Source organism: Ceratotherium simum, chromosome 25, assembly GCF_057802395.1.
Source record: "Ceratotherium simum simum isolate JZ-2026a chromosome 25, ASM5780239v1, whole genome shotgun sequence".
Classification (NCBI taxonomy): Eukaryota; Metazoa; Chordata; class Mammalia; order Perissodactyla; family Rhinocerotidae; genus Ceratotherium; species Ceratotherium simum.
In genome coordinates this window covers 16,491,059-16,518,310 of record NC_141924.1, presented here as the reverse complement: position 1 = coordinate 16,518,310, position 27,252 = coordinate 16,491,059, and the positions used below count along the sequence as shown (strand labels likewise).

At 49.0% G+C, this 27,252-nt stretch overlaps 1 protein-coding gene across 1 annotated transcript in view; it reads right to left on the bottom strand.

The window, feature by feature from the left end:
- The window catches only part of SYN3 (synapsin III), a 425,920-nt gene that overhangs the window by 15,117 nt on the left and 383,551 nt on the right, over positions 1-27,252 (bottom strand). The window contains exons 7-9 of the mRNA XM_087448985.1: positions 11,879-12,021; positions 7,299-7,373; positions 2,712-2,814 (exon numbers count right to left, since the gene is read on the bottom strand). Coding sequence (XP_087305111.1) covers positions 2,712-2,814; positions 7,299-7,373; positions 11,879-12,021 — 321 coding nt within the window. The remainder of the gene's footprint in view (positions 1-2,711; positions 2,815-7,298; positions 7,374-11,878; positions 12,022-27,252) is intronic.

The window sequence follows — 27,252 nt, the reverse complement described above, 5'->3', positions numbered from 1 at the left end:
CACTCCGGTCTCCCCAGGGAAACATTTTTCCACTGAGCAATGTCATTCTCTGGACAGGTCATGGAGGTCAAGTACAAGAGTCTTTCCCCTGAGTATTGCGTGAGGATCTTCACAAAACATGTCACACAAATTTTATGTCCTCACCACAGAGGTGGCTGAAGAAATCAGTATTTTTGGATCTCTTCTGCCTTTTTTTCCTGACTGGGGAAAATACCTTTTCTCTTCTTGGTAGCAAGCTCCCCATCTCCCTTGATCCCACTCCAAACCCCAAAACAAAGGAAATAATTCTGCAATGTTTTTGAGAAAAAAACAATCTGAAAAGCCATCTTTTTTTTTTTTTTCTGGAACATTTTTGAGAAGTTGTTTTCTTGTTTTTGAAAGTCCAAACCCACTAATTTTGCTTTTTGTTTTAATGTGAAAGGTCTTTCATCCTGGACACTCTGAATGTCTGGAGGCAGGGAGCCTGGGCCCACGGGTACAGAGTTTTGTTGCCTAAGAGAGAAAGTTGAGGAAATTCAGCGAGGCAGGAGCTCTTGGGGGCAGAGATAATGTCAATGCAAGGAGAAGGGGCAAAACTCAGAGGACACAGCGGGAGGGGAGAACAGGAGACCTGCATCTGCTGATTGCCAGTCACCTCTCTAGATGGAAGCCCTAGGAGGCAGGGTCCCAGCCACCAGGCTCGCTGCTGTCGCTCCGTTCCCCGGCTTGGGGTCGGGTGCTCACGGTAGGGGCTCAATAGTGAAGGAATAAATGAATGACTGTGTGTGTGCCAAAGCCGAGTTCATGTGTGGTGGTCCCCATGAGGAGGTGCAGAGGTAGGAGGGCCAGGAGGGGTCTCAAGAGTTGCAGTGCCCCAGGCAGGAGGGCCTGGGCCCATCCTTAGTCTGAAGCTCCCAGGGCATCCTCAGGATGGTGGGGACTGGTCCCTCCAGGGAGCAGCCTGGCTCTGGCTCAGAAGCAAGTACGCAGGCCAGCAGTTCTGCTCCTGGCCCCTTCAGTGTCTCCTCTGAGAAGAGGCCACTGGGGGAATTTCAGGTTTGGTGGCAGCCAGAGGGAAAGCAGTTCCTGGACTTGAGGGGAGAGCTGTTTTCCAGGGCAGGGCTGAACCTGCAAACACAGATACAGCTCATTCATGGGAGCTTCCTGCCTTTCTAGGGAGGGCAGGGGGGCTGTGTCCATCCTGGACTCCCTCCCCTTCACCTCCAAGGGTGGCCGCTCTCTGGGCACAGGTGTGATGCCCTCCTGGCATGGCTGGGGGACAAGAGCAGGGCTCCCACCCATCGAGTCACCGGGTCCTGCCAAGCTCTGGGTCCTGGGGAGGGGCGCAGACATGCGGGACTGGAGGACTGGCTGGCTCCTGTGGTCACCCCAGCCATGTGCTTCCCATTAGCTGCCCACAGCCCGGGGGGGCCAGCCGCAGAGCTCTCCCTCACGTGTCTTGGCCTTGTGTCAGCACCGCCCCTCTGCTGTGGTTTGAGGAGAAGGCCATGGCAGGGGAGTGCCGGAAGGACTCTGCGGGGTGTGAGTGTGGAGATGTGAAGCTGGGGAGGGAAGGGAGAGCTCTGAGGCCACAGGGGCACTTTCAGGGGAAAGCAGCAGAGAGCCATGAGCTGGGGGGTGGGGGTGGGCAGTGCAAGGAAGGGAACTGAGGAGGGGAGAGGCGGATGTGGGACCAGGAGAGACACAGGGGTCATGGGGGAGAGAGGGGGATTGTGGGATAGAGGGAAGCGTGGAGAGGAAGTTGGGGGTAGAGGAGGATCATGGGACCAGTAGAGACACAGAGGGGTCATGGAGGAGAGGGATTGGGAGAAACACAAAGCGGGAGTTGTTTTGGGGGTAGAGGAGGATTATGGGACCAGGAGAGAAATGGGAGGAGTCATGGAGGAGAGAGGGGGATTGTGGGACTGGCAGAAGCACAGAGAGGAAGTTGGGGTTGGGGGTGGTGTAGGACCACAGAGACATGTAGGCGACAGTCCTGGAGGACGGCAGGGGGTTGTGGGCCTGTGAGAGGTGTGGGCTGCGGGAGGGCTGGGGGAGAGATTCCAGGACCCACAGCCCCTCTCGAGCTTCTCTCTCACAATGATCTTTCCCTCCACTCACACCCCTGCACGGCTGTCCCCTTTCCTGACCTTCAGTGCCCTGCCATTACTTGTTTGTCACCATCTTCCCTGCCAGCCTGCACATGGCATGTCTGTCTTGTTCATGGCTGTGTCCCCAGAGCCGCCTCCATGCCCAGCCCGAGGGAGCCCCGAAGTACATGTTTGTTGAATGAACAGACGATGGACTCTCTGCATGGTAACCGGGGAAGTGTGCCCTCTTTACACACTCGGACGCTGAGAAAATTTAAGCGGCCCAACGGGACAGAATCTTGCTGAGTCTCGGCCTGATGCTCCTCCCTTACCCTTAGGCCCCCAGATTGGGGAAAGTTGTCAAACCTCATGCCCGGAGTTCTGGAGGCTCCTGGGTTCTGGAGCTCAGAACCCCCGGGCATTAAGGCTTTAGATATAGCCGGGGGTGGGGATGGGGAGGGACATGACAGTGGTGGATGAGAAGCCTCTGCGAGCTGCTCGTGGAGGCCTGGCCTGCATGTGCTCCAGTCACGAGCCAGACCACAGCTGACCATGCTGGAGGCCACAGTTGGCTTCCTTCCCTCTGGCATGCCTGCCCAGGCGCCAGCCCAGCCCGGGAGGACCTCCTCCTTCACCCCTCACCTCAATGATGTAATCTCTGCCATCCTTGCTGTGCACGGCCTTGACAGCGCAGATGTCCAGGCCGCCAAACATTTCTGAGCAGCTGTCTACCCACAGCCTGTACCTGCAGGGATGGACAGACAGACAGTGAGCATGGCGGGGGAGGGAGTAGAGAAGGGGGAGCAGAGGGAGAGGGAGGCGGAGAGAGATGGATAGAAACACACAGAAAAACAGGGCGTCAGACAGACAGTGACACACAGGCACCCATCAGAGTTGGAGAGAGAGGATAAGAAATAACAAGAGACAGAGATGCAGCAAGAGAGACAGTAAGACAGAGAGAGACAGAGACACCGAGAGAGACAGAGAGGCACTGGGAGAGACAGGGACACAGGGAGGGAGAAGCAGGAGAGCGAGGAAGGCAGTGAGAGAGACAGAATGGGTACAAAGGGAGGCAGAGACGTAGATGGACAGTGAGAGAGAGACAGAGACAGGGAGAGAGAATAGAAAGGGAGCCAGGAAGGCAGGAGAGAGGCAGGACGAGGAGGAGAAGGAACGAGAATTGGGAGAGATCTCGGAGACCCGAGCCACCTCTCGCCCCACCAGGACCTTGCTGGCTCCCCAGTAGTGGGGTCTTGCCTTGCCCCCATCCAGAGCCATCCCGGACACCCAGCCGCCCTGCAGTCCTTCTCCCTTGAGAAAGCTGCTCAAGGGTTCCAGAAATACCTCCAGGCCACCCTACCAGCCCCAGCGCCAGGGTCAGACAGAGCCTGCGGGGGACAAAGGGCTCATTCTCCCCTGAGCCTGGGGGCGGGCAGGCAGGGGAGCCTGGCAGGCTGCTCCCTCGAGGCCGGGGGCCTGGCCCTCTGGACCCGCTGCTTTTGTTCTCTTTCCAGCCACTTGATGGCTGCAAGGCCAGTTTGCTTTGCCGGGGAAAGATCGCAACGCTGGACTTTGACCCTGCAACAAGGGGATGCTTGTATCCGGAGAAGTCTTCCCGGGCTTGCACTTGGCGTCCCTTGTGGTGGCTGGATTTGGGAGTCACAGGGGAATTTGTGTCAACGTTCTGGCTTCTCTCTCCACTCTCCAGGGTCACACGGGGCACGCCTGCTCTGAGATCTATTCGTGTCTGTGAGCCATAAGGCCTGGAATGAGGAGAGATCATGGCTGAAGTGCTCTTGGAATCAGCACTCTCATCTTATCTGCCAGTGCCCACTGAGGCCCAGAGAGGGAGAGCAGCTTGGCCAGGTCACACAGCATGGCAGTAACAGAGCCAGGACTGCCAAGATCTCCTGGCCCTTAGTCCAGTTCTTTCTTCCAACTGTAGCAAGGAGCATGGGAGATCATAGAAGTAGAAGGAAGGATGAAAACTCACGCCTATTGAGGTCCTATGATGCGCCAGGCAGTCTGTGGGGGGTGGACTCCTCATTCTATCTAACCCCCACAACAACTCTATCAGGAAGGTTTAACCCATTTTACTGATGAGGACACTGAGGCTCAGAGGTTAATGAGTGACTGTATCTGCTTCCAGACCCAGATCCTGTCTGATTCCACGGTCCACGCGAGCCACTCTTCCTGCAGTCAGAGCACATCCCAGCCTCTTCTCCCTCAGCGCTGAGACCAGCGCCCTGGATTCTTGCTATCAATTTCCTCTATAATTTTGGGCAAGCCTCTCCCTCTTGCAGCCTCAGTTTCCTTTTCTGTGAAATGGGAAGGCCTGATTCTGGTTGTGCATCAGAATCACCAGGAGAGTTAAGCAAACAAATATACAAATAAACAGCCAGATTTGGGGGGGCCCACTCTACGTTAGAATAACCTCTATAGGTTTTTAAAGCTTCCCGTGTGATGCTGATGTGCAGCCACATGGAGGAAGACCTTTGGTCCTTGGAGCTCTGAGAGCCCCCGGGGGCCTCTGATCAGGGTCCCTGTATTTGGCTCCAATGGCTGACTGGCAGGGCACCTCCAGCTTAGGGAGACCTGCGTCCTGAGACACACTCACAAATCAGGTTTCTTCTCAACAGAAGATGGAAGTCTGGACTAGGCCCAGAGGCAACTGGCTTCTAGAGGCTGTTTTCAAATGATGCACTTCTGGGTCAGCTACTGGCTGCACTCCATGGGGCATAGGATTCCTCATCCCCCCGACCAGGGCCAAGGAAGAGACTTCACGGTGGAGCCATGTGGGAGGGACTGGAGAACATGCGGTCGGTGCTCCCCTCCAGCCAGGTGGGACCAGCACCCACGAAGCCACATCACTGGCGTCGTCCAGCAGTCAGGCTACCTGGCAAGTGGGTGAGCCAGGTGGAAGGAGGGCCAGAATCACAGAATTTATGGGCCCCAGGGAATCTTCTCCTGTGGAGATGGAACTGGGGAGCTGTGTCCCAGGCCTTGGGGGACTGCCCATGTCTTTGCAGAAGGGAAAGTAATTCCAGGTCTGAGCAGACCACTTGCATGGGAGGCCCCTACAGGGATGGCCCATGTGGCCTGGGACTGAGCAGAGCCAGGGAGACGGTGGCCTGTTGGAGACATCCGTGAGCAGCTCAGGAGGCACTGGAGAAGGCTGGGCTCACATTCTGGAGAGGCTGTGGAGAATAGGGCCACGACTGTCCCACGCATGCCCACCGGGGGAAGGATGTGACAGCCCCAGGCCAGATGGTTCAGTTGTGCCAGGTGAGGAGAACAAGCCCTTTGAGACAAGGTAGCATAGGTGGGTTCCCAGAGTGAAGGGAGGTGCTGACACCTGCGGTTGACAGGAGGGGACGGAAGCCATGTTTACTGGCCCCTTCCTGCCACGGGCCAGTACTGGGTCAGGTACCGAACATCCCTCTCTCATTCAGCTCTCTGACTTGAGTATTATTACCTCCAATTTACAGTTGAAGAAGTTCAGAAGGGTTAGTTAACTTAACCTAGGTAACACAGCTTGGAAGGGGCAGGACCACTCACTTTCGTTCACACTGCTTCCTCAGCTTAGAGCCCCTGAACTGGAAGTTCCATGAGGGCAGGGACTATGTCTGTCTTGTTTGCCACCATTTCCCCAGGGCCTACCTCAATTACCGGCTCCCAGCTGGTGCTCCACAAATAACTGACAAAGAAAGAAACGAATACCTCCCAACCCCTCCTCATTCTTTACAATGTGATTCCGGCACCACCTCCTTCAGGAAGCCTTCCCTGATCTCACCTCTCCCTAGTCTGTGCTGGGTGCCCTTTCTCTGTGATCCCACTGCAAGCACCCAAGGCTCACTTTCACCCTAAGATTACCATACTCTTTGTCTCCTTCATTAGCTGGGGAGCCAGGAATAGCCCTGTTATTTTAGCCTGCACAATGCTTATTTTCCCTCCTACTATACACTTCCTGATATTGGTTGGCGTTACATCCCTCCCTAAGCCTCACTCAGTCATCACTGCTAGAGCTGGATGGTCCCCTCCAGTCTAGGTGCGGAGACAAGGACACAGGCCTATCCAATCACAGCACTGCTGCTATCTGGGCCATAGTGATTGGTTCAGGGATGATCATGTGACCTAAGCAAGGCCAATCAGTGAACAAGGCTCAGTTCAGGCTTTGACTGAAATGGTGGGGTGAGAAGTTTGCTTTCTGCTGGACTCACACTGTCGGGACGTAAGCCTGGACCGCTATGGGCCACCGTATAAGCCAGCCAGGATGAAGCCACCATAGAAGAAAGCTGAACTGAGGTGGGAAGAATGAGTCTGAAGCCTTACCTGGAGCTGTGCTTCTGCAGTTGTCGTTGCCAAAAGCCAATAAATCCCCCTTCTGGCTCAAATCAATCTGATTTGTGTTCTGACATTTGCAACTGATAGAGAGATCTTGAAGGAAGGGATTGGATCTTCTCCTCTCGGCCTCTTCAGTGCTCAACACAGGTGGCATGCAGTAGGCACTCAATAAATGTTCACTGAGCAGACCGTTCTGACCCTGAAGCCCACGCTCTGTCCTGACTGCTGCATGCTTGCCTGCAGAGCTCACTGGGCATGCAGGAAGGATGTGTGTGTGCTGCTGGCCCCGAGAGCAGGTGACGGGCCCTTCTTCAGGTGGGATGGCTCGCAGCGGTGTTTAAAGGGAGGGAAACCTGAGGGTGTTTCAGCCAGAGCACACCCCTGCCACACTCATGATTTGAAGGAAATCAGCCTCTCCGTCCTCATATTAAGATGGAAATAAGTCCGAGAGAAGAGGGGACATTCCAATACCCCTGGTGCCCTAACAAGGATGCTTCCATGCAGCTGTCAGAGCAGGGAGGGACTGGTGAGGACTCCCTGCTCTCTCTCTCTGCAGCAGCTGGGCAGGGCCGGAAGGACCCCTGGACGTGGAGTGTACACATCAGGGTTCTACTCTCAGCTCTGTCATTGACCAACTCTGGGACCCTGAATAAGTCACTTTCCCTCTCTGAACTTTCTTCTCCCATCTGCACACTGGGGTTATTATAATACCAGCCCTGCAGGTCGTTGTGGGCAGTAAAGGGGGCCATGCCTAGGAAAGTGCTCTGTGGGTGTGAGACACTGGCCAGAGGGTGAGGTGGCATTCTTACAGGCTCCTTGTTGTATCCCACACCCACCTCCCACTATGGCCAGTGTCTCTCCCTATCCACCTCCTTTGTCTCTTACCTCTCTGTCATGGCCACCTGCTCCAGCATGGCAGAGCCTGTGTTGGCCTTCCAGTTTCCAGAGATGGAGGTTCTCCTGTACCAGAACAAATAACACAGTGAGGGCAGTAGGGACACTTGTCACTGATATGCTTTCCTTCTTTGCTTTGGCTGTTAGGAGTCTCTGATTCAAATATCTGGCTCACATTATGGCCTGTATTCTTAGGTACACATCCCGTCATCAGCTTTATTTTTCTGTTTTTATTTCCCTTTATGTTGACTGCCTTATTTGTTTGATCTTGTGTGACTTTTTCTAAGCCATCTTTGAAATCTAAAATTTGAAATCTAAATTAAAAAATGCCTATACCATCAGATGAAGTCTTCCAAATCTTGGCCTCCTGTTTCTGAGAAGGGGAACTAGGGCAATATAGCCCCTGGTGAATCTTGAATTTTTTGAGAGCCCCAAAATGTAGGAAAAATGATCCATGGAGAGAAGTGATTACTTTCCCATGGTGAAGAGCAGGAGGGCCTTCTGGCCTCATCACCCTCTCTGTTCCCTTGCCTTTTCTGCTCCAGCAACAACTGAGCTCCCTTCCAATGCCCATGGCTCTTTCCCATGTCGAGGCCTCCACACACCTTCTTCCCTTTGCCTAATCCAGTCTTCGTTTCCATCTCTGCCTCCCTAAGTCCTACTCATCCTTCAAATTTCATCTGAAATGTGACTTCCTGACAGCCCACCTTCCCCAACAAGAGTAGAGCCCCCTACACTGCACCCTATGCCAATGTTTAGTAATGCTCCTCTCACTGCAATGACTGCTTTAGTGTCCTGTCTCCCCTGAGGGCAGGGGACATGTTTGACTCAGCCCCCGTATCCCCAGTATCTAGCGGGACCTGGCATGTAGTAAGTGCCCAGTAACTAGGTAAGGGACGGTGTATACTGGGGAAAGGTCAGACAGACTATCTCCATTGGCATCTCTGGATTCAGCAAAGGCTGAAAGGATTTAAGCAAAGTGGCAGAGGTAAAGCGATTTGTTTTGTGGCCAAGGGAAGGCATGTGGTTGAGATTAAAGGGTGAACCAGGGAGAGGAATTGCTATAAAAATATGTCTTTCTAAAAGAGAAAACGAAGTGTATCTGAGGGCAGCAGATGCTGAGAATAGATGGTGGCCAATAGGTGCAGTGATGTTGATAAGCTTTATGTCAGTTCTGTTTACTTTAGTTCAGCTCAACTCAATTCAATTCAGTTTGCAAAACACTCACCAGGCCACCCTCTGTCCTGGGTAGTGGACTAGTCTGAGTGTGCAGAGATGACCCCTACCTCAGGCTGCTCACTACCTAGAAGGGTGGACTAGCCTAAAACCAGAGTATAGGCATGGTAGGGTTAGCAATATACATGAGTGAAGAGCTTTGGGGAAGCAAAGGAGAAATGGGAGACACTTAATATGACCCCAGAAGGTAACCATTGAGATAAGCTCTGGAGAATGAGTAGGATTTGGTATAGTGGGATCTGTATGGTGGTAAGAAGAGAAGGTAAGAACTGACTTCAGTCAGACAGATGCCAGTTTGAATCTTGGTTCCAGCATTTTCTAGCTGTATAACCATGGACAACATCTCTGAGTCCTTATTCTCTCATTGGTAAAATGGGAATAATTATAGTACCATCCTTATAGGGTGGACTAAATGAAATGTGGACTAAAGGAAATATTCCCATAAATCTCTTAGTACAATGGGTGCTACTATTATTTTTCAGTAAGTGGAGACAAGAAAAGAAGGCATCCCAATGCCAGAAGCAGCAGGAACACAAGCCAGATTGCTCTCCTTCCAAGAAGATAATGATAGTGAGAGCTGATATTTAATGAGTACTTTCCATGTCTGGGACATGAGTCTAAGGGCTTTATAAGCACTGGCTTATTTCATCCTCACAAAATCTAATGAGATGAACATTATTATTATTATCATTCCCACTTAGCAGCAGAAGCCACCAAACCATATCTGAGCAGCTCCATGCTCTTATCCATGACTCTCCATGGCAGAGCCTATCACGGGCTTGGGGAAAAGAGTCAGTTGGCCCAAATGCGATACAGCCACTGGAATGTAGGATGGAATGTAGACTGTGACAGAAGAATCTACCTACATGACAAGTGTATGCTGTTGACTCCCTCGTTGAAGAGGGTGGGGGTGGGTGGAAAGGTTTGACCTTAGTGACCTTGGAAATGAATGGAGGCCCTGTGACTAAATACAGAAGGAACCGTACATAAGCCCTGTACTGTAGTTGGTAGAGTTGTTTCTCATCAGGCTATCAGTTAACGGTTCTGTAACGCACCCGTATACCGGAAGTGAACAAATAAGTAAATTGATGGCAGATGGTGGGAGCTAGGTTTTCCCTGCTGGAGTGGGAAGTTATAGATAAGCAATCTGGGAAGGCTAAAATGAATCGTGTGGTACTAGATGAAAGTCTGAGGCATCAATATGAATTCTCTGTAGCTTTAGCTATCGCTGGATCTATATAGAAATAATCACAGATACGTGTGTCTGCATGGGTTGAGTTACACACATATATTTTCTAGCTCCGTCTGCTAAGAGGACCTAGAAATGACGACACCCCGGTAGCAACAAGCACAAAGGCCCGAGTGCAGGGCAGGAAGTGGGTCAGAAAGGAGGTTGAACGGTCGGGGCGGAGAGGGCATTGTACACTGAGGTCTGACACGAACCCCCTCCCTCGGATGCGGGCCAACCCAGGGTCCAGGAAACGCCATAACTAATGACAAATTGGAGCTGTCAGGGCAGAAAGGCTCAGCATAAAGAATGCGGCAATGAGGTAATCCTCAAGAAGAGAAACTGGAACAAGGTGTCGTCAATGTCAACTGGAAACTCGAACAATGAGGAGATGAGGGAAATGATATCATGACGGACCGTGGGGGCCTCAAGAATGCACTGGATTGCCGCACTGGAATGTTCCCTAACTTGGAGGGGGCATGGAGAGGCGATCTTATCACCCCGGGGGCATCTGAGAGCAGTGACAGGCCTGGCTTGGCTCATGGGTGCCAGAGAGTGACTGGCAAGACACGGCAGAAGTACTCCTGGAGAACTGGCTCCACACCTTTCCTGGGAACATTTCCCTGTAGGTCCACTCCCTGCACCTTCTCCAGCTTCCCAGGCAATGGCAGAGTCGGGTAGTTGCAACAGAGACTATATGACTTGCAAGACCTACAATTGCCATCTGGCCCTTTCCAGAAAAAGTTTGCTGACCCCTGGTCTAGGCAATCCAGACAGTGTAAGAGCAACCTTAGATAATACGTAAATGGATGTGTGTGGCTGTGATCAATAAAACTTTATTTACACAAACATGCGACAGCTGGATTTGGCCTGTGGGCTGTGGTCTGCTGACCCTGACCTAGAGCAGAGCTCCACCACAGAGAGGCACCTAGAGGGATTTCCAAGTGTCCAGACCCAGCCATTGCAGTCCTCAAATATGGAGCCATGCACACAGTCAGTGCTCCATAAATGCTTGGCAACAGGCGCCGGTTGGGTCTTGGGAGTCTCACTTCATGTGGAACCAACAATAACATTCCAAAGGCAGAAGCAGGGCTCGGAGCAGATAAGACCTCTCCAAGTATGGAGACTCCCACCTATTCAAAAAGTCCCTCTCATCCTTATAACCACAGCTCCAGGGTGAGTCATCCTGGGCATTCATTCCTTCCCCCTTCGTCACAGCGTCTCTATTTCCACTGGGGAACGACCATGCCCATATTGCATGCCATCTGGGTGGAACTCTCCACACTGGTTTTCTGCCTTTCTCTAACCAATAAGTATGTGATCAAAGTTGGACCAGTTGACATTGTTTCCATGGAACCACAGTCTTAAGTCCTGAAAATGATTAGTGCAGATTCACTTCTGAATGGAGTTGCTGTGAAGATTATTTATTACTTCCGGCTACCCAGATTCCTGGGGCTGCCCTGGATCCTAATATTTCTGAAATTGATAGTTTAGTGGTTTGTCTTTTCAAGTTTCTGACCACTCATGGTTTTCTAATAAATTCCCTTTAAAAAGCTCCATCAAATTAGTCAGATGTGGTTTCTGTTGCTTGCGGCTAGAGAAAGCTGATATGATCTCCTAACTGCTCTTACTGGTTCTGGAGAAACCCTTTCGCAGCCCGTGGCCCCAGAGCCGTCTTTTTATGAGTACAGGTCAGAGGATGCTACTTGTCTGTGCAAAAGAGAACAGAAGAAAATCCAAAACCCTCAGCAAGGCTTTCAAGGCCCTCCTTGATTTGTCCCCAAGTTTCTCTTTCAGTCTTGTCTTCTATGACACACACCTCGAATATACTGGAAGTTCCCCCAAACATGCTAAGCATCTTTCTTCCTCTGGGGGAAACAGCCCTCGTCTGGGTGGACAGATTTCTACCCTGGGATAAGCCATAACAGAACCTTAGCCCTCAGCTGGGCTGACCAGAGAAGAAGGGCAGTGGAGGAGACAGAAAGGGTGAGTATTGGGTGTGCCGGTGGGGTCTCTGCCCATCCTCCCGGGGCGGAGGAGACAGGGCTGGACATGCGCATCCTCCCACCCTGCCTCCCAGCTCCCCAGCCCCCGTCCAGGGACTCACATGTAAGCCTTGTAGTTGGACCCGATTTTCTGGATGCGGATGTCGTACTTGGAGTCGATGAAGGCCTCCGTGGTGGCATAGGTCTTGGCCATTGCCACCATGCTGGTGACGTCCTGGTAGTCATGTGCGTTTTCTACTTTGATCTGTGTGGGAGGATGAGGGGGTGAGCACCACCCACCCAGCATTCACCGAGCGCCTCCCCAGTGCCAGGACCCCAGTTCTCCGTACACGGTGACCTTCAAAAGGTCGCCTGCCTAGCGGGGGAGACAGACATAGCAAACAAGTCATTCCACTACACACCTGTAGAAAAGGAAGGGAGCATTCCATTTGGGTAGTCGAGGGAATCTTTTAGAGGTGAGCTCTGAGCAAGGTTTGGAAGAACAAAGATGATTCTCAGAGGGACTACGGAGCAGGGGCATTCTCTGGAGAGGACAGAGGATGGGCAAAGGAGGTGGGAGGAGCCTTATGAGGAGCGGGCTCGGGCAAGTGATTCAGACTGGCCGATGGGGCAGGAGGGTGGCGGACGGCTGCAGGGGATTGTCTGACGGGAACAGAGCGTGGAGGGCCTCAATAGCTCGGGTAAGGGGCTAGAATTTTAGCCTGAAGTCTCTGGAAAGCCACTGAAATTCTAAAGAGAGGCGTTTAAATAAGAAAGTAGCCTAATTTGTGTTTTAGAAAAATCATTCAAGCAGTTATATAGAAGGTTGAATGGAGGGATGTGATATGGGATAGACAGAGACCAGTTAGAAAGAAGGGAGTGTGTAGGTGTGTATGTGTGTGTGGTGTGTGTGTGTAGGGTGTGTGGATGTGGAGTTTGTGGGATACGTGTGTGTGTGTGGGGTGTGGGGTATGTGTGTGCGGTATGTGTAGTTTATGGTATCTATATGTGACGTGTCTGCATGTGTGTGATGTTCATTGTGTGTTGTGTGTGGTGTGTCGTATGTGGTGCTCATGTGTGCAGGCAGTGTGTGTGTTTTTGTGTGAGCATGTGTGTGTGCGTATGCACTGGACAAGGCTAGCTCTGCTCGGCCAAAGGCCTGGGGAGAAACTCATGCTGTTTACTGGGCTGAGGTCAAGAACACAGGGTGGTGCCCTGGGGTCAGGGAAGCGTCCCAGCAGAGCTTCCAAGGCCAAGGCTCCGTGATAGCGATCTCGAGACAGAACAGAGGCGGACTCCCAGCAGCTGTGGACAGCTGCGTGGGTGTCCCCTCCCCGTCACCTTCACCAGACAGCGGAGGAGTTCCGACACTGGGCCAGAGGTGGGCAGAGCCCAGATCCCTTGGAGGCGCCAGGTGGGGCTGGGCAGCCTGTCCTTCCATCCTCTCCTTCTAGCCCTTTCCTGCCCCTCCCTTCAAGGCTCAGCAGTGCCCCGACAACTCCATCCCTCCAGGATGACGCCCATCCACATCTGCCCCAACTTCGCAACTTACAAAGCATCCGCATAGCTCTTCTGTGGGGCCCAAAACAGGACTGTGAAGCAGGCAGGGCGGGCGTTATGATGGCCGTTTAGCAGATGTGGGAGCTGGGATTCCTCGCCTTGTCCAAGGCCCTAGAGCAGCTAAGCACAGAGCTGGGAAGGAAACTCAGGACTGCCAGAGCACAGCTGTTCTTTGAAGCATCTCAGGCTATCTACAAGTGCATGCCTGCTGTTCCACCCAAACAGATCGTAAACAAGGATGAGACAGAGGCTTGGCAGCCCTTCTCTCTTCTCCGCTCTCAGAGAGCCCCAGCCTCACAGCGATGAGTCTAAGCCCCACTTTGCAGAGAAAGCAAAGCTGTCCAGGCAAGAGTTCCCTATTTTCCATCCCTTTCCAAGCTCATCCACTTTCCCACTTCTTCCTCCCGGCTCCTCCCACTTATGGCGGAACCTATCCTTTGTTCTAAGTCCTCTAAGGCTCTGACTGCTCCTTGTCCCCTCCTCCTTCAGTAATAAGACCCCTAAGTTTTATCTGGGCATTTGATCTCTTAGCTGAAGATTACTTTGTTCCCGAGTCTCCAAATCTGGCCAATGAAAGTGTGAGCAGACATAATGTGAGCAACCTCTGGGTGGTGCCTTTAAGACAAAGGGAATCTTCTCTTTCCCTTTTCCTTCTCCTACCTGGCTGGGATGTAGACATGATGGTGGGGGCTGGAGCAGCCATTTTGGACCACAAGATGGAAGCCCCATGTTGAGGATGGTTGAGTAATAAGGTGGAAGGAACCTAGATTCCCAACACCATGGAGTCCTTGATCAACCTTTGACTGTGTATGCTCAGACTCTTACATGAGAGAGAAGTAAACTTCAATCTTTTTTTTTTTTTAATAATTTTATTTATTTATTTTTTCCCCCCTAAAGCCCCACTAGATAGTTGTATGTCATAGTTGCACATCCTTCTAGTTGCTGTATGTGGGATGCGGCCTCAGCATGGCCAGAGAAGCGATGCGTCGGTGCGCGCCTGGGATCTGAACCCGGGCCGCCAGCAGCAGAGTGCACGCACTTAACCGCTAAGCCACGGGGCCGACCCCTTCAATCTTTTTTAATTGACTGTTATCTTAGTCTTTGTTAAAGCAGCCCAACTATATTTCTGCTGTGTATTTTTAGTCCCCTTCTGTTTTTTTTGCTGAGGAAGATTCACCCTGAGCTAACTTCTGTTGCCAATCTTCCTTTCTCTCTCTTTTTTGGCTTGAGGAAGATTAGCCCTGAGTTAACATCTGTGCCAGTCTTCCCCTATTTTGTATGTGGGTTGCCACTACAGCATGGCTGACAAGTGGTGTAGATCCGTGCCTGGGATCTGAATCTGTGAACCTGGGCCACCGAAGCGGAGTGTGCCGAACTCAACCACTATGCCATGGGGCCTGCCCTATTTTTGCTCTTCATTGATTCTTCATCCTTTGGATCAACATGATCATGGACCCACTATGCTCAAATTGTTCCTGCTTTTCAATACCTCAGTTGCTCACTGCACTCTCTCTCTCTGCATCCTTATTTCCCACCCACTCCTAAACCCACTCTCTTTGTATTTCACTCTCCGCCGCTCCACTGAAATCGATCTGGCAAAGGTCATCTTGACCTCCTCACTGGAGAGTCCACTAGAGCTCCTTTGGCCCTCCTCCATCCATTTTGGTGGCATACGAAATCGGTGAAATTTTTGACACTTGGTTTCCATACCACTATTCTCTTCCTTTTTTTCTGGCAACTTCTTCACATTCTATATTGCCTCCTCTTCCTCCAGCTGCCCTTTGGGTGGTCATAGTGTTTTATCCTCAGCCAACATTTGGGATGCAGTGGAGAGAGTCAGAGTTACTGAAACGAAAGAATGGGTGTGAGAGCTTGCAGGGACAGCTTGTCTAATTCAGTTTCGTCACTGAGAGGCTCTGGAAAGGACCAGAACTTCTTCTGCTCTTGGTTTCCCAGACAGCACAGCATACACTGCAGGCTGTCTCAGAGACGTCCAGTTGTCTACAACATCCATTCTCTTCTTCTATAGTCATGAAATGCCCTGATCTGGGGGCACATGACCACCCAGAATAAATATTACATTTCCCCATCTCCCTGGTACCTGTGTGTGGTCATGTGATCACATTTTGGCCAATGGGATATGAGCAGAAGTGGGGTCTGAAATTCTTGCTGGCTGAGGTGAGTACCATCATTGACTTTGTGTCTGAAGGGCAACACCCCAGGAACGAATGATCATTAGGATGGAAGGAGCCTGGGTCCTTGAACCCAAGTAAGATCCACACCAGCCTTGGGCTGCTTTTGCCCAGACCATTATGTGAGAAAGTTCTAGCTTGTTTAAGCCACCTTAGGTCTTTGTTACAGCAGCTGAATTTTATCCCAATTATTATAGGAGCCCTGAGTAAATATTTGTTAAATGCATCATGCATGCATTCATTTATTCACAGGATAGACAAAAGAGAGCAAAGAAAGATAGTATAGACATGGTGGTTTAATTAATTAGTTAGTTAATTAATTAGTGGCCAGCCCAACTTCCCTTTGTGAAGCCCTCTCTCCTATCGTAGTCCGGGAGGTTTGGGTTGGGGGCGCTCATTCCGCCCTCTCCATGAGTGAGGACGTAGCCCAGGTCTCTTGTACATGGGCTCTTCCAAGCCCCAGGAGAGGCCTTGGCCCAATGTTCCTGGCAAATTTTATGTTATTTTCCTTACAGAGGGCCTCCCAAATTTATAACGTCCAGGCCCTATAAAGCCCACCTCCACTTTTAGATCCAGTCACGTCTGTGTCCCCTTTAGACTGTGAGCTCCTTGAGGACAGAAAACGCGTCTCGTTCCCAGCTGTAACACTGGCGCCCAGCGTGTTGCAGAGACTCCAAACGTGTTTGCTGGATTGAATTTAAGAGTTCTGGACAAAGATCCGCTCATAACTTGGGATGGGACAGGGTAGCTGAAGGAAAAATACGGAAGCTTGGAAAAAGGCAAAGAAAATGTGTCTCAGGGAAACTTATCTTTTATAGGGTGAATTTTTCTGTAAATGCTCGGACCAGAGTTCACAGTCTCAGAAGTTTACGGCTTCCATCGTGAGCCCTTGAGAACATGATGAAGTCAGGGACCCCGGAGAAGAGGGCAGGTGGCCTGGTGCCCGGGGTGGGTGGGTGCTGGAGGGGACTCTGGGCTGGTCCTCAGGCATTAAGTGTAGGTGGGGTGAGGGTACTGGGGGTGGGCAGCCACGGGGATGGTGAAATGGCTGCTGGCCGGGGCAGGGAGCCTTGGCACTCTGCTTTGTTTACGAGGGCTGGCAACCCCTCCAAGTGTTCACAGAGATGAGCTGAAAACAGGAAGTCCTAAATGAGCTGTGACTCAGGATTACCCATCTGCTGCTCTGGGGACCTGAGACGGGGCCGCCGTGAACTCCCTGACTCCGAAGGTTCACATCCACAGCCCGCCTCCCCTCCCATCGTCTCCCTTCCGTGCCTCTCCTCTTCTTTCCCTCCTCTCTCTGCCTTCCTCTCCTTCTCCCTCTCTCCTCCTCCCTCTCCCCATCCTTCCTCTCTCCCACACTCCTTTGCGTTCTCTCACCCTTTCCTCTCACTTTTAATATCATCATCTCCTCTTTGTCTCTTTCCTCCTTTGTTTTTCCTTTGTCGCTTCCTTCTTCTTTCCTTTTTCTCCAATCTCTTCTTTTCACCTCCTCCTCTCCCCACCTCTGCCAACTTCCCCCGACCCCTTTCAGTGTTGTTTTCATCTCTTCTTCATCCCTCCCTCAGTCTCTCCTCCCTCCTTCCCCTCACCTTATCCCCGTTCAGTTTCTCACGCTTCCCTCCTTTTCTGCTTTTTGAATTGTATACCTGGTGTGTGTGTGCACGTGTGCTCCCGTCCTGAGGGTGAGGAAGGAGGGAGAGTGGAAATGGATAGGGAGAGAAACGGGAGAGAGGAGTCAGGGTACAATTCTGAATCTCCTCAATGGGATTCACCCCAGAGGTCTTCTGTTCCAAATTCCAGCCTGGGATGGGAAAGTCATCTTCTATATCCTCAGTAGATTGTCTGCTATTTGCTTGAACACCTGCAACAACAGGGAGCTCACTACTGGACAAGCCAGCTCATTCCACTTTAGGGAACTTGTTCTACTGTATATTGCACCAAGAGTGAATGAATGGTCCCAATTATTCATCATGCAGTGTAAGTCTTGGCCTTCTGCCTTGTGTCTGCTCTTCATCCACTTGAAGAGAGCCACCCAAGTGTGCCTAAGTCACTCTCTTCTTTAACTCACCCTAACACGAGCTGATTCCAGACTCTTAACTACCTTGAAACACCCTTGCTTGACAATCTCTTAAATGACGTGGTGCCCAGAATTACACACCATACTCCAGATGAAGTTTCACCAGCTGAGATTGGATAAGACTATCACCTCCCTCCATCTGGGATACATCTGGTATAATGCTGCCTCAGGGCCTTTGCACCTGCTGTTCCTTGCTTGCGTGGCTCACACTCTCACTTCACTCAGGTCTCTGCTCCAGCATCACCTTCTCAGAGCTGTCTTCCCTGACCACCATACATGAGGTTACTCCTCCCACCCAGCGCTCCTCATCCGCCTTACCCTGCTTAATTTTTCCCCACAGCACTTCTACCACCACTTCACACCCTTATCTCTTTATTTGTGTGTTGTCTTTCTTCTCTGCCAGCCCACTAGCATGTAAGCTCTGCGGCAGCACCGCTGTATTTCAAGTACCCTGTAACAGCACTCAGGGAACAACGGGAGCTCAGTAAATGTGTTCAATGATTGAATAAATATATCTAAGTATTTACAGATACCTATTGAGTGCCCAATAGATCCAGATAATTACTGAGTGCTTTTCCAGATACTATGCTGGGAGCTGGAGATGCAATAGGGAACAAGAGATTTATGACTCTTATCCAAATGGAGCTTCGAGCCTGTTAATTATCTTGTTCCTATTAATGCAGCTAAATACAATGTCAGCTTTTCTAAGATCAGTGTGGAGCTTGTTCTAAGCTAATATCTCTAGATCATTTCTAAACACAAGATCCTGATTGTCCACATCTCTCTGGGCTTGGACTTGAGTGGTTTTAATCCATTTCCCCCGTAAATGTAAAGCTCCCAGGTTTCACCTGCCCTTTCATCCTCCAATATTGATCTGTCATCTAACCTGTTCACTGTCCCTCTCAGCTCTGTCGTTCGTGATTTTGGCGCACTCTTCCTATACCTAATTCCAGCTGTTTGACCTTATTTAAGTTGCTTCTCTGGGCTTTAGTTTCCTTATCTGTTACATGTGATAATAACAACGACCTTGCAGGATTATTAGGAGTTTTTAATGAAATTATAAGGAACGTCACAGGACCAACCTAGCAGAGCGTCTGGCACCTCGTGGGTGCTCAATAAAAGTTGGTTCTCTTTAGTTGGATGATTGTTGAGATTCTTTGCTGAACTATCAATCAACACTTTTTTTCATAGTTATTTACACAATTATTCATCCAGTTACAAATCTATCTACTGTATAATCATCCAAACTGATGAGGAAAAGTTCTTCTTTTTAGATGAATTCCAGCTAATAAAATGCAGAAGGAATAAGTGAATTAGAACATCATCCTTCTGCAACAATCAACCCAATGCATTAACGGATCTGGGCAATGACGATCCAGGCCCAGGCCATTGGGAAAGGCTGACAGGGAACTTCCTAATGTGTGGATCAGGCAAACAACACCTGAACTCTCTGATCAGTCTTAAATCTCAAAAGAGAGACAGTCAGACATGATTATGTCTACAGATATGCAAGAAAAACAGCCACTGCCACCTATGAAGTATTCTTGCCAAAACTGAGAACCTGAGTGAGATCGAGTCTCTATAACCACCAGTTTATAGGAAATGCAGGCGACAGGGGAACACCATGGAGCTGTAATCAGCTGAATGCAGAATGTAGGAAATTCTACAGGAAAATGACCTTTCTTTCCTTCCAACAAATAAATGACAAGAAAAAAAATAAAAGGAAGTGAACTGTTACAGATCAAAGAGACTTAAGTCATACCAACCATGTGAAATATGAGGGCCTTGTTTGGATACAATGAGAGGAGATCAATTAACAAGGGACTATTGAACACTGTGTGTTATATGATATTAAATAATTATTACTAAGTTTTTAGGTATAATAATGGTATTTGGCTATGTTAAAGGATTTTTTTTCTTATTTATTAGAAGCCCTTATGTATTAGAAATATATATCGAAATACTTATAGATGAAATGATGTGATAGTGGGGATTTGCTTTAAAATAATCAGGTGATTCATAGAGACAGAAAGTAGATGAGTGGTTGCCAGGAGCTGAGGGGAAGGGGGAATGGGGAGTGACTGCTAATGGGTATGAGGTGATGAAAATGTCTCGGAGTTAAATATCAGTGATAGGGGGCCGGCCCCATGGCTTAGCGGTTAAGTGCACGCACTCTGCTATTGGCAGCCCAGGTTCGGATCCCGGGCATGCACCGACGCACCGCTTGTCCAGCCATGCTGAGGCTGTGTCCCACATACAGCAACTAGAAGGATGTGCAGCTATGACATACAACTATCTATTGGGGCTTTGGGGAGAAAAAGAGGGAAAAAAAGGAGGCGGATTGGCAATAGAAGTTAGCTCAGAGCCGGTCTTCCTCAGTAAAAAGATGAGGATTGGCATGGATGTTAACTCAGGGCTGACCTTCCTCACCAAAAAAAATAAAAATAAAAAAAAATAAAAAATCGGTGATGATCCCACCTTGTGAATATACTAAAAAGCCACTGTCTTGTACACTTTAGAAAGACAAATTTTACAGTATGAGAATCAGATTTCATTTTTTAAAAATGAAAAGAGCATCCAGTGGTGTTTGAGAGGAAGTGTGGGTGTGTAAAACAAAATTGACCATCACTGGATAGTGGTTGGAGTTGGGTGATTGGCACATGGGAATCCAGTTTACTATTTTGTCTTCTTTTGTGTATATTTCAAATTTCCCTAATAAAAGGTGAAAAAGAAAGCAAGAATAAAGGAGAAAGACAAATAGGGATGAGGATACAAAGTTGTGCTTAGGATGAGGTCAAAAGTGCATATGGTAATGTCCGGCTAGGGTGTGACCCCTCTTGGGTTGTGTCCATTGCAGAAAAGAAAATCTTGATCAGTAACATGATTCAGTCTCTTAGAGGAGAAGCAACCAGATGCCTAAGAGAATTACAACCATTCTTGGAATTAGAATCAGTATGACATTCTCCTGGGCTCCTCCTAGAGAGGACAGTGTGATGTGTAACAAATGTCAGCCTCAACAATGCTCTCCATGATTGGATGTTTCTTATAATATCCCCTGGTGCAGGTCCTTGTACTCACACTCAGGTTGTCTCCTTAAAGTGTGGTTCAAAGAAAGAAGTTTGCAGTTGGCCAACAAAATGCAATCCAGTGATCACTTTCATCCATTTTTATAGTTTATTTTTCATTTGAAAAACTAATATATATATATACATGGCAAAAAAAAGGTCAAGATATAAAAAGGAAATCTGGGAAAAATAAGTCTCTCTCCTAAGCCTCCCCAAGCCTCCTGGTGATAAGATTTCCTTGTGCTCTTCAGGAAATACCCTATGAATATAATAATGTAATAGGATGTAAGATGGGTCTCTTCCTGTCTGTGATGGTCAATTTTATGTGTCAACTTGGCGGGGCCGCGGTGCTCAGATATTTGGTCAAACGTTATTCTGGATGTTTCTGTGAGGGGGTTTTGGATGAGACCTACATTTAAATTGGTGGACTTTAAGTAAAGCAGATTGTCCTCCGTAATCTGAGTGGGCTTCATCCAATCAGTTGAAGGCTTGAATACCATGAAAGGCTGACCTCTCCAGAACAAGAGGGAATTCTGCAGCAGACAGTCTTTGAACTCGAGCTGCAACATTGCCTCCTTCCTGGGTCTGCAGCCTGCCAGCCGACTCTGCAGATTTTGGACTTCCAGCCCTCATAATCATGTGGGCCAATTCCTTAAAACAAATCTCTTTCTCTCTGTCTTCCTCTCTACACATTTCCTATTGCTTCTGTTTCTCTGGACGACCCCGATGAATGCGCTGTCTCAGTTAGAGCTGAAGCAAGAAGATAAAGATGCCAGCTCCCAAAGTGACCCGTGACAGAGACCACTGTGGCCAAGAACTGGGAGACTCACCCATGTTGATATAACAAGATTGGGTTGCTGGAGAGTAGAGATTTTGAGATGATGATTTCTTCGGAAAAAGTTGTGCCAGACCACTACCACTCTTGATATGTCTGGTAGGAGCTTCGGTGAGACACTCAGCAAGACTGATGGGTGTCTGAGCAGTGAAGTGAGGCTGGTGCACTGGTGTTGGATCACTCCCGGGCCATCTGCAGCTAAGCATCCCAGCCTTTGGTTTACCTAGGCTAAGAATGCGAGTGTTTCCTGTGGACCACAGGTGGGCTGTGTGGGAAAGGCCAGCTTGAGCCATTTAAAATCCCGCACGGATGGAGCAGTGGCTGAAGGAGGGATGCTGCTACCTCCACTGCCACCGTCCTGGCCCCAGCCACCATTACCCCTCAGTGGACCATTGCAATCATCTCCTTTTAAAATTCCTCTTGCCCAAGCCAAACCTCAGACTGATTTCCTCAGAATCTCTGGGTGTGGGCCAAGTCATCAGTATTTTTGGAAGCTCCCCAGGCAGACGTGTAGAGCCCAAGTTGAAAAGCACAACCTTATATGATCTGGTTCGTGGTCATCTCTCTTTTGTGCTCAGCCAAACTTGTCCCTGCCTCATTGCCTTTGTATTTCTATTCCCTCTGCTTGGAACAATTTTCCTGAATGCTTTCCGTGGTGGTTTCTTCAGGTCTTAGCCCAGATGACCCTTCAGGGGAAGCTTTTCCAACTACCTGATGTAGAGTAGCTACTCCTCCCTGTCCACTCCGGGAAGTCTCTACTGAATTACTTTTGTTTATTATTATTATTTTTTTCTTATCACCTTTTTAAAAAATTTTTTTTTTATTGCAGTAACATTGGTTTATAACATCATATAAATTTCCGGTGCACATCATTATACTTCTATTTCTGCATAGATTACATCATGTTCACCACCCAAATACTAATTACAATCCATTGCCACACACATGTGCCTACTCATCCCTTTCACCCTCCTCCCTCCTCCCTTCCCCTCTGGTAACCACGAATCCAATCTCTGTCTCTAGGTGATTGTTTGTTGTTGCTTTAATCTTCTATTTATGAGTGAGAGCATACAGTATTTGACTTTCTCCCTCTTACTTATTTCGCTTAGCATAATACCCTGAAGGTCGCAACTAGAAGGATGTGCAGCTATGACATACAACTATCTACTGGGGCTTTGGGGGGAAAAAATAAAATAAATAAAATCTTTAAAAAAAAAAAAAATACCCTGAAGGTCCATCCATGTTGCCACAAATGGCCAGATTTCATCCTTTTTTATGGCTGAGTAGTATTCTATTATGTATATATACCACATCTTCTTTATCCATTCATCCCTTGATGGGCACCTGGGTTGCTTCCAAGTCTTGGCTATTGTGAATAATGCTGCAGTGAACATAGGGGTGCATATATCTTTACGCATTTGTGTTTTCATGTTCTTTGGATAAATACCCAGCAGTGGAATTGCTGGATTGTATGGTAGTTCTATCCTTGATTTTTTGAGGAACCTCCATACTGTTTTCCATAGTGGCTGCACCAGTTTGCACTCCCTCTGACTTATCTGTTCATGTGTTAATTGTCTCTCTCCTCCACTAAAGTGTAAGCCAGTAAGATCAGGGACCTCTTGTGTCTTCCCAGGGAGGCAATATAACAGAGTATTTAAGAATGTGAGCTCAAATCTCAGTTCCATTATGTATTAGCTGTGTGACTTTGGGGAAGTTACTTAGCCTCTCTGTGTCTCACTCTCTTTATCAGCAAAATGTGGATAAGTTGTTGATGTAAAGTAGCTACTCCACATGAGGTGTGGATAACTTGCTGGGTTATTGTTGAACATTGAATTGTTGTTGAGCATTAAATGAGATACCACAGGTAAATGGAGGAATGCTTGGCTCATTACAAGCATTCAATAAATGTGAACTATTATTATTATCATTCCCTCTTATACCCTTAACACTCAGCAGAGTGCTTGGCACACAGTAGGTACTCAGTAAATATTTGCTGAAAGAATGAAGGAAAGGGCCAGTCATGGTAATAGCTGGGTGAAGAAAGTACAGAGGAAAAAGGAGGTGCAATGGCCCTGGGGCCAATGCTGCTTGTTGAAAAGAGACTCATAAACATTAACAGAAAACTGGGCCTCAACATCTTCTTACGGAAGCTAGGGCTAATAGGGATTCAGGTGCGAAGAGGGGCCATCCTATCTCCCCTTTGAGGTGAATGCAGGGAATGGGGCCAAGATCCTTCCCAGAAAATAGTTTGGAATTAACCTGGATGCAGAGACACATGAGTCACTGAAGTCCACTGCCCTATTTCAAAGTCTAGAAACACTTAAGGCAAGTGTGAGCAGTGGCTCACCTCGGCCAGATCCATCTCCATCAAGTTCCCATAGAAGGCCCAGTGTGGAGCGTGCTCCTTCCTGGTGGGATGGCCCAGACAAACGTGTTTTCAAACAAAGATAACTACATGAGGCAATTTACTGAACCAGGTTATTTATGAATAAGCTAAAAGCTGGGATGTTCTCTACCAAAAATAATAACCATAGCTTCAGAACACTTGCTCTGTGGTCTTTCTTTCTGGCAATAATTAGCTGGCAGGGCCAGCTGGATGTGTAGGCCACTCCTGGGTCGAGATAATAAAACCATACCCCTGGCTCACAAATGGATGCTTGTTTTCCTGTTTTTATAACAGGAAGGGCCGCATCCAGCTCATTCCAAAGTGGTATCTGTTCACTAAGAAGCCAGTTCGATTGGGGGAAGAGGGACCGTCTCTATCTCTGTTTTCCCTCCCAGTAGATTTTTATCCATCTTGCAGCTCCTAGACTCTCAAGGCAGGACTAAGTCTAGGTTCTGTGTGTACGTCATTAACGTCAGGTCATGCTCACAGAGTCTAGCTCGGAATCAATTCCCAAGCTCAGCATCAAAAGCTTAAAAGAGGTAAGTGGGAGTTGCAAATAACTGAACGTGGAAGTTCCCAAACTTTCTGGGTTCATGGTGCCCATCTCAGGAATTATTTCATGGCATTCCTAGGCCAAAAGAAATACCAAATGGTTTCATTTATTAAATAGTTAGAGCTAAATAGCTGAATAAATATTTATGTCCTAACAACTTAGTAACTGAAAAAAATCAATGCACATAATATTTTTATTTCATTCTTAAGTAACTACAATTACTTCTAATGGGATGTGTGCACGTTGGGCACTGCACAAATTCCCGGACCTTAGACTCGGATGAGACACCATCACCCTCATTTCCCGTTCCGAGCTGATTCTCATATGGTACTTGCTTTTTAGCGCAATCACCACCAAAAACCCAGCTTTGCAAAGATGCGACGTCATTGCAAGTTGCATGTTGATCTAATGTTGAAACTGTGACCTCAGCTAGTCATCTGTGTGGTGTCTGGCAGATGTTGAGAATTGCCGTGTTTCCCCTGAAAATTTAAAATGTACTGTGCTGCCCCGGGGCGTCTGGGTGCAGGGTTCGGGAACTGTGGGCCTCATGTTATTATCTTTGGCATTCCCCCCCAGTGGTAAGTAACAGAAGCCTATGGTGCAATATCCCTGCCGGAAAGCTTGCCTGCTCCTCATTTTGAGCGTAGGTCTGAGAAACCCATGGGGGCGGCGGAATGGTCAATAAACCCGCCTATGCTTTAAACCAGTCCATACTTTAGGAATATTAAAAGGATATTACGCTTTTCAAGATGGTATAAACTCTCTGTGAGATTAACTCATCAGGACCAAGTTCTTAGTGCAAAGAGGGGTTAGTTAGTGAGATGGTTAGTTAGCACACCATTTAGAATAGTCCCTAAACATCTGCAATAAAATATTGCTTGGTGGTCCAAGATAATTAAGGCACAGTCCCTGCCAGTGAGGAATCCACAGTCCACGGGAGAGAGAGAGACACGGAGAGGGTGACCGATGCTAGTCTGGGCCAGCGCGGGATGCCGTGGGCGTGCAGTAGAGGGACCCTATCCATGCCAGGGCGGGTGGGTGGAGAAGGTTTTTCAGATGAGGCGATGGACTCTACTCCAACTCTCTTTGTAACGATTATGGAGAGGAGGACGAATTTAAATCCAAACCTCTCTTCTCTTTGAAATCGCAAAATAACAATTCACTGTGGGCGTTGGCTTGAGGCTTTATATCTCATTATTTTCACACTCATTCTTTCAAAATACATATTTCTGATTGAGCACTATGTGCTAGGAACTGTACTACAGAGTTTACATATATTATCTCATTTAATCTTCGAAAACAGCCCCAAGGGCTTCCGGCCATGATGTACCCACACAAGCCCTGTCTCTGTAAACAACTATAAAACTGGAAAAAATTTACGAGGCAACTGTTTCGAGGCGGTGGGAACAGGCAGTTCAGGGCTGTGATCCCAAGAGAGGGGAAGTCCAGGAGGGGAGCCCCCTGTTCGCCAGGCCCCCTTTCCAGCCTCGTCTTGTGTTTCTCCGCACTGGCCCACATGCTGTCTCCTGGCTCTTCTAAACAGTCCCAGCTCTTCCCTGCCTTTGGGCTTTTGCATCTGCTCTTCTGTCTCCCTGGAAGCTTCTTCCCTCTTGTTCCTCGCATGGCCGGCGCATTCTCATTCTTCATGTCTTTGCTGAAATGTCACCACTTCAGAAGCCTTCTCTGAGAGCTCCACCATGTTGGTCTCTCTGTCGTCAACCTGCTCTTCTCCTGCTGGGACTGGGTAAAGTTTATAACCGTGTATCTATTTGCTCACTTATGCAGTGTCTGCCTGTCCTACTAGACCATGACTTCTACAACTACAACCAGTGCCTAGAATAGCCCCCGGCATGCAGTAGGTGCTCAACAAAGAGCTGTTGAACGAATCAAGGAAGGAAGGATAAACCAGATTGGCCCCTCGCTTTCCTGGGGAGGAGAGGGAATGGGGAGTTAGGGGGAAAATGGGGAGAGAGGGAATTCCTCCTCCCCTTTTACAAAAGTTACCGAAACCCAGAGACCTCATCGGGCAGATCTGAGAAGGCTTCGTGGAGGATTTGGGACTTGAAGACAGCATATGTCCCATCATAAATCCTCCCAGGGGCCTTGGGAGGGAGACTTTGTCCTCCTCATTTCACAGCTGAGGCTCAGAGACGTGAAGGACTTGGCCAAGGTCACCCAGCTGGTAAATGGAGGGATGGGAACTCAGACGGAGGCCTGGTGAGTTCAGAGCCCCAAAGCATGGCGCTGCCTTGCTTTGAAAGCAAAGGATTGAGGTAACTTTTCTCTTTTCCTCTCCTTTCTCTTGCCTATCTTTCTCCTTTCCCCACTTATCCTTGTCTGGCTCTTTTGCAAGCTCTACCGACAGAGGGACTTGAGCTGGTGAAGTGCAGTTCCCGAGGGCACAATGGAGCAGGTGCCCCGTCTCTTCATGGAAGGACTTGGGGAGGGCAAGCTCTACCAGCCAAACTCCACAGCCAAGGTAGCCCCCAGCTGCAGCCGTGGCCCTGATGATTCAACCCAGGGCCCCTTGGCCAAGGCAGCCTGTGCCAGGGGACCCCGGCACGGTGGAGGCTCAGGGCTGACTCACAGGGCAGCCTGCCACCACCTGATTCATCCGCTCCACCTCCGGCTGGAGAGAAGAGGCTGGGGCGCTGGGGTGGGGCACTGGGCTGGGACCCAGTGACTCATCCCGAGAATAAATAATAATGATGATTGTAATAACAGCAATAATGGACAATGACAGCTACCTTTAATGAGTGCTTTGTATGTGCCAGGTGCTATCTATTAATTCACTCAATCTTCATCACAATCCTATGTGGTAAGTA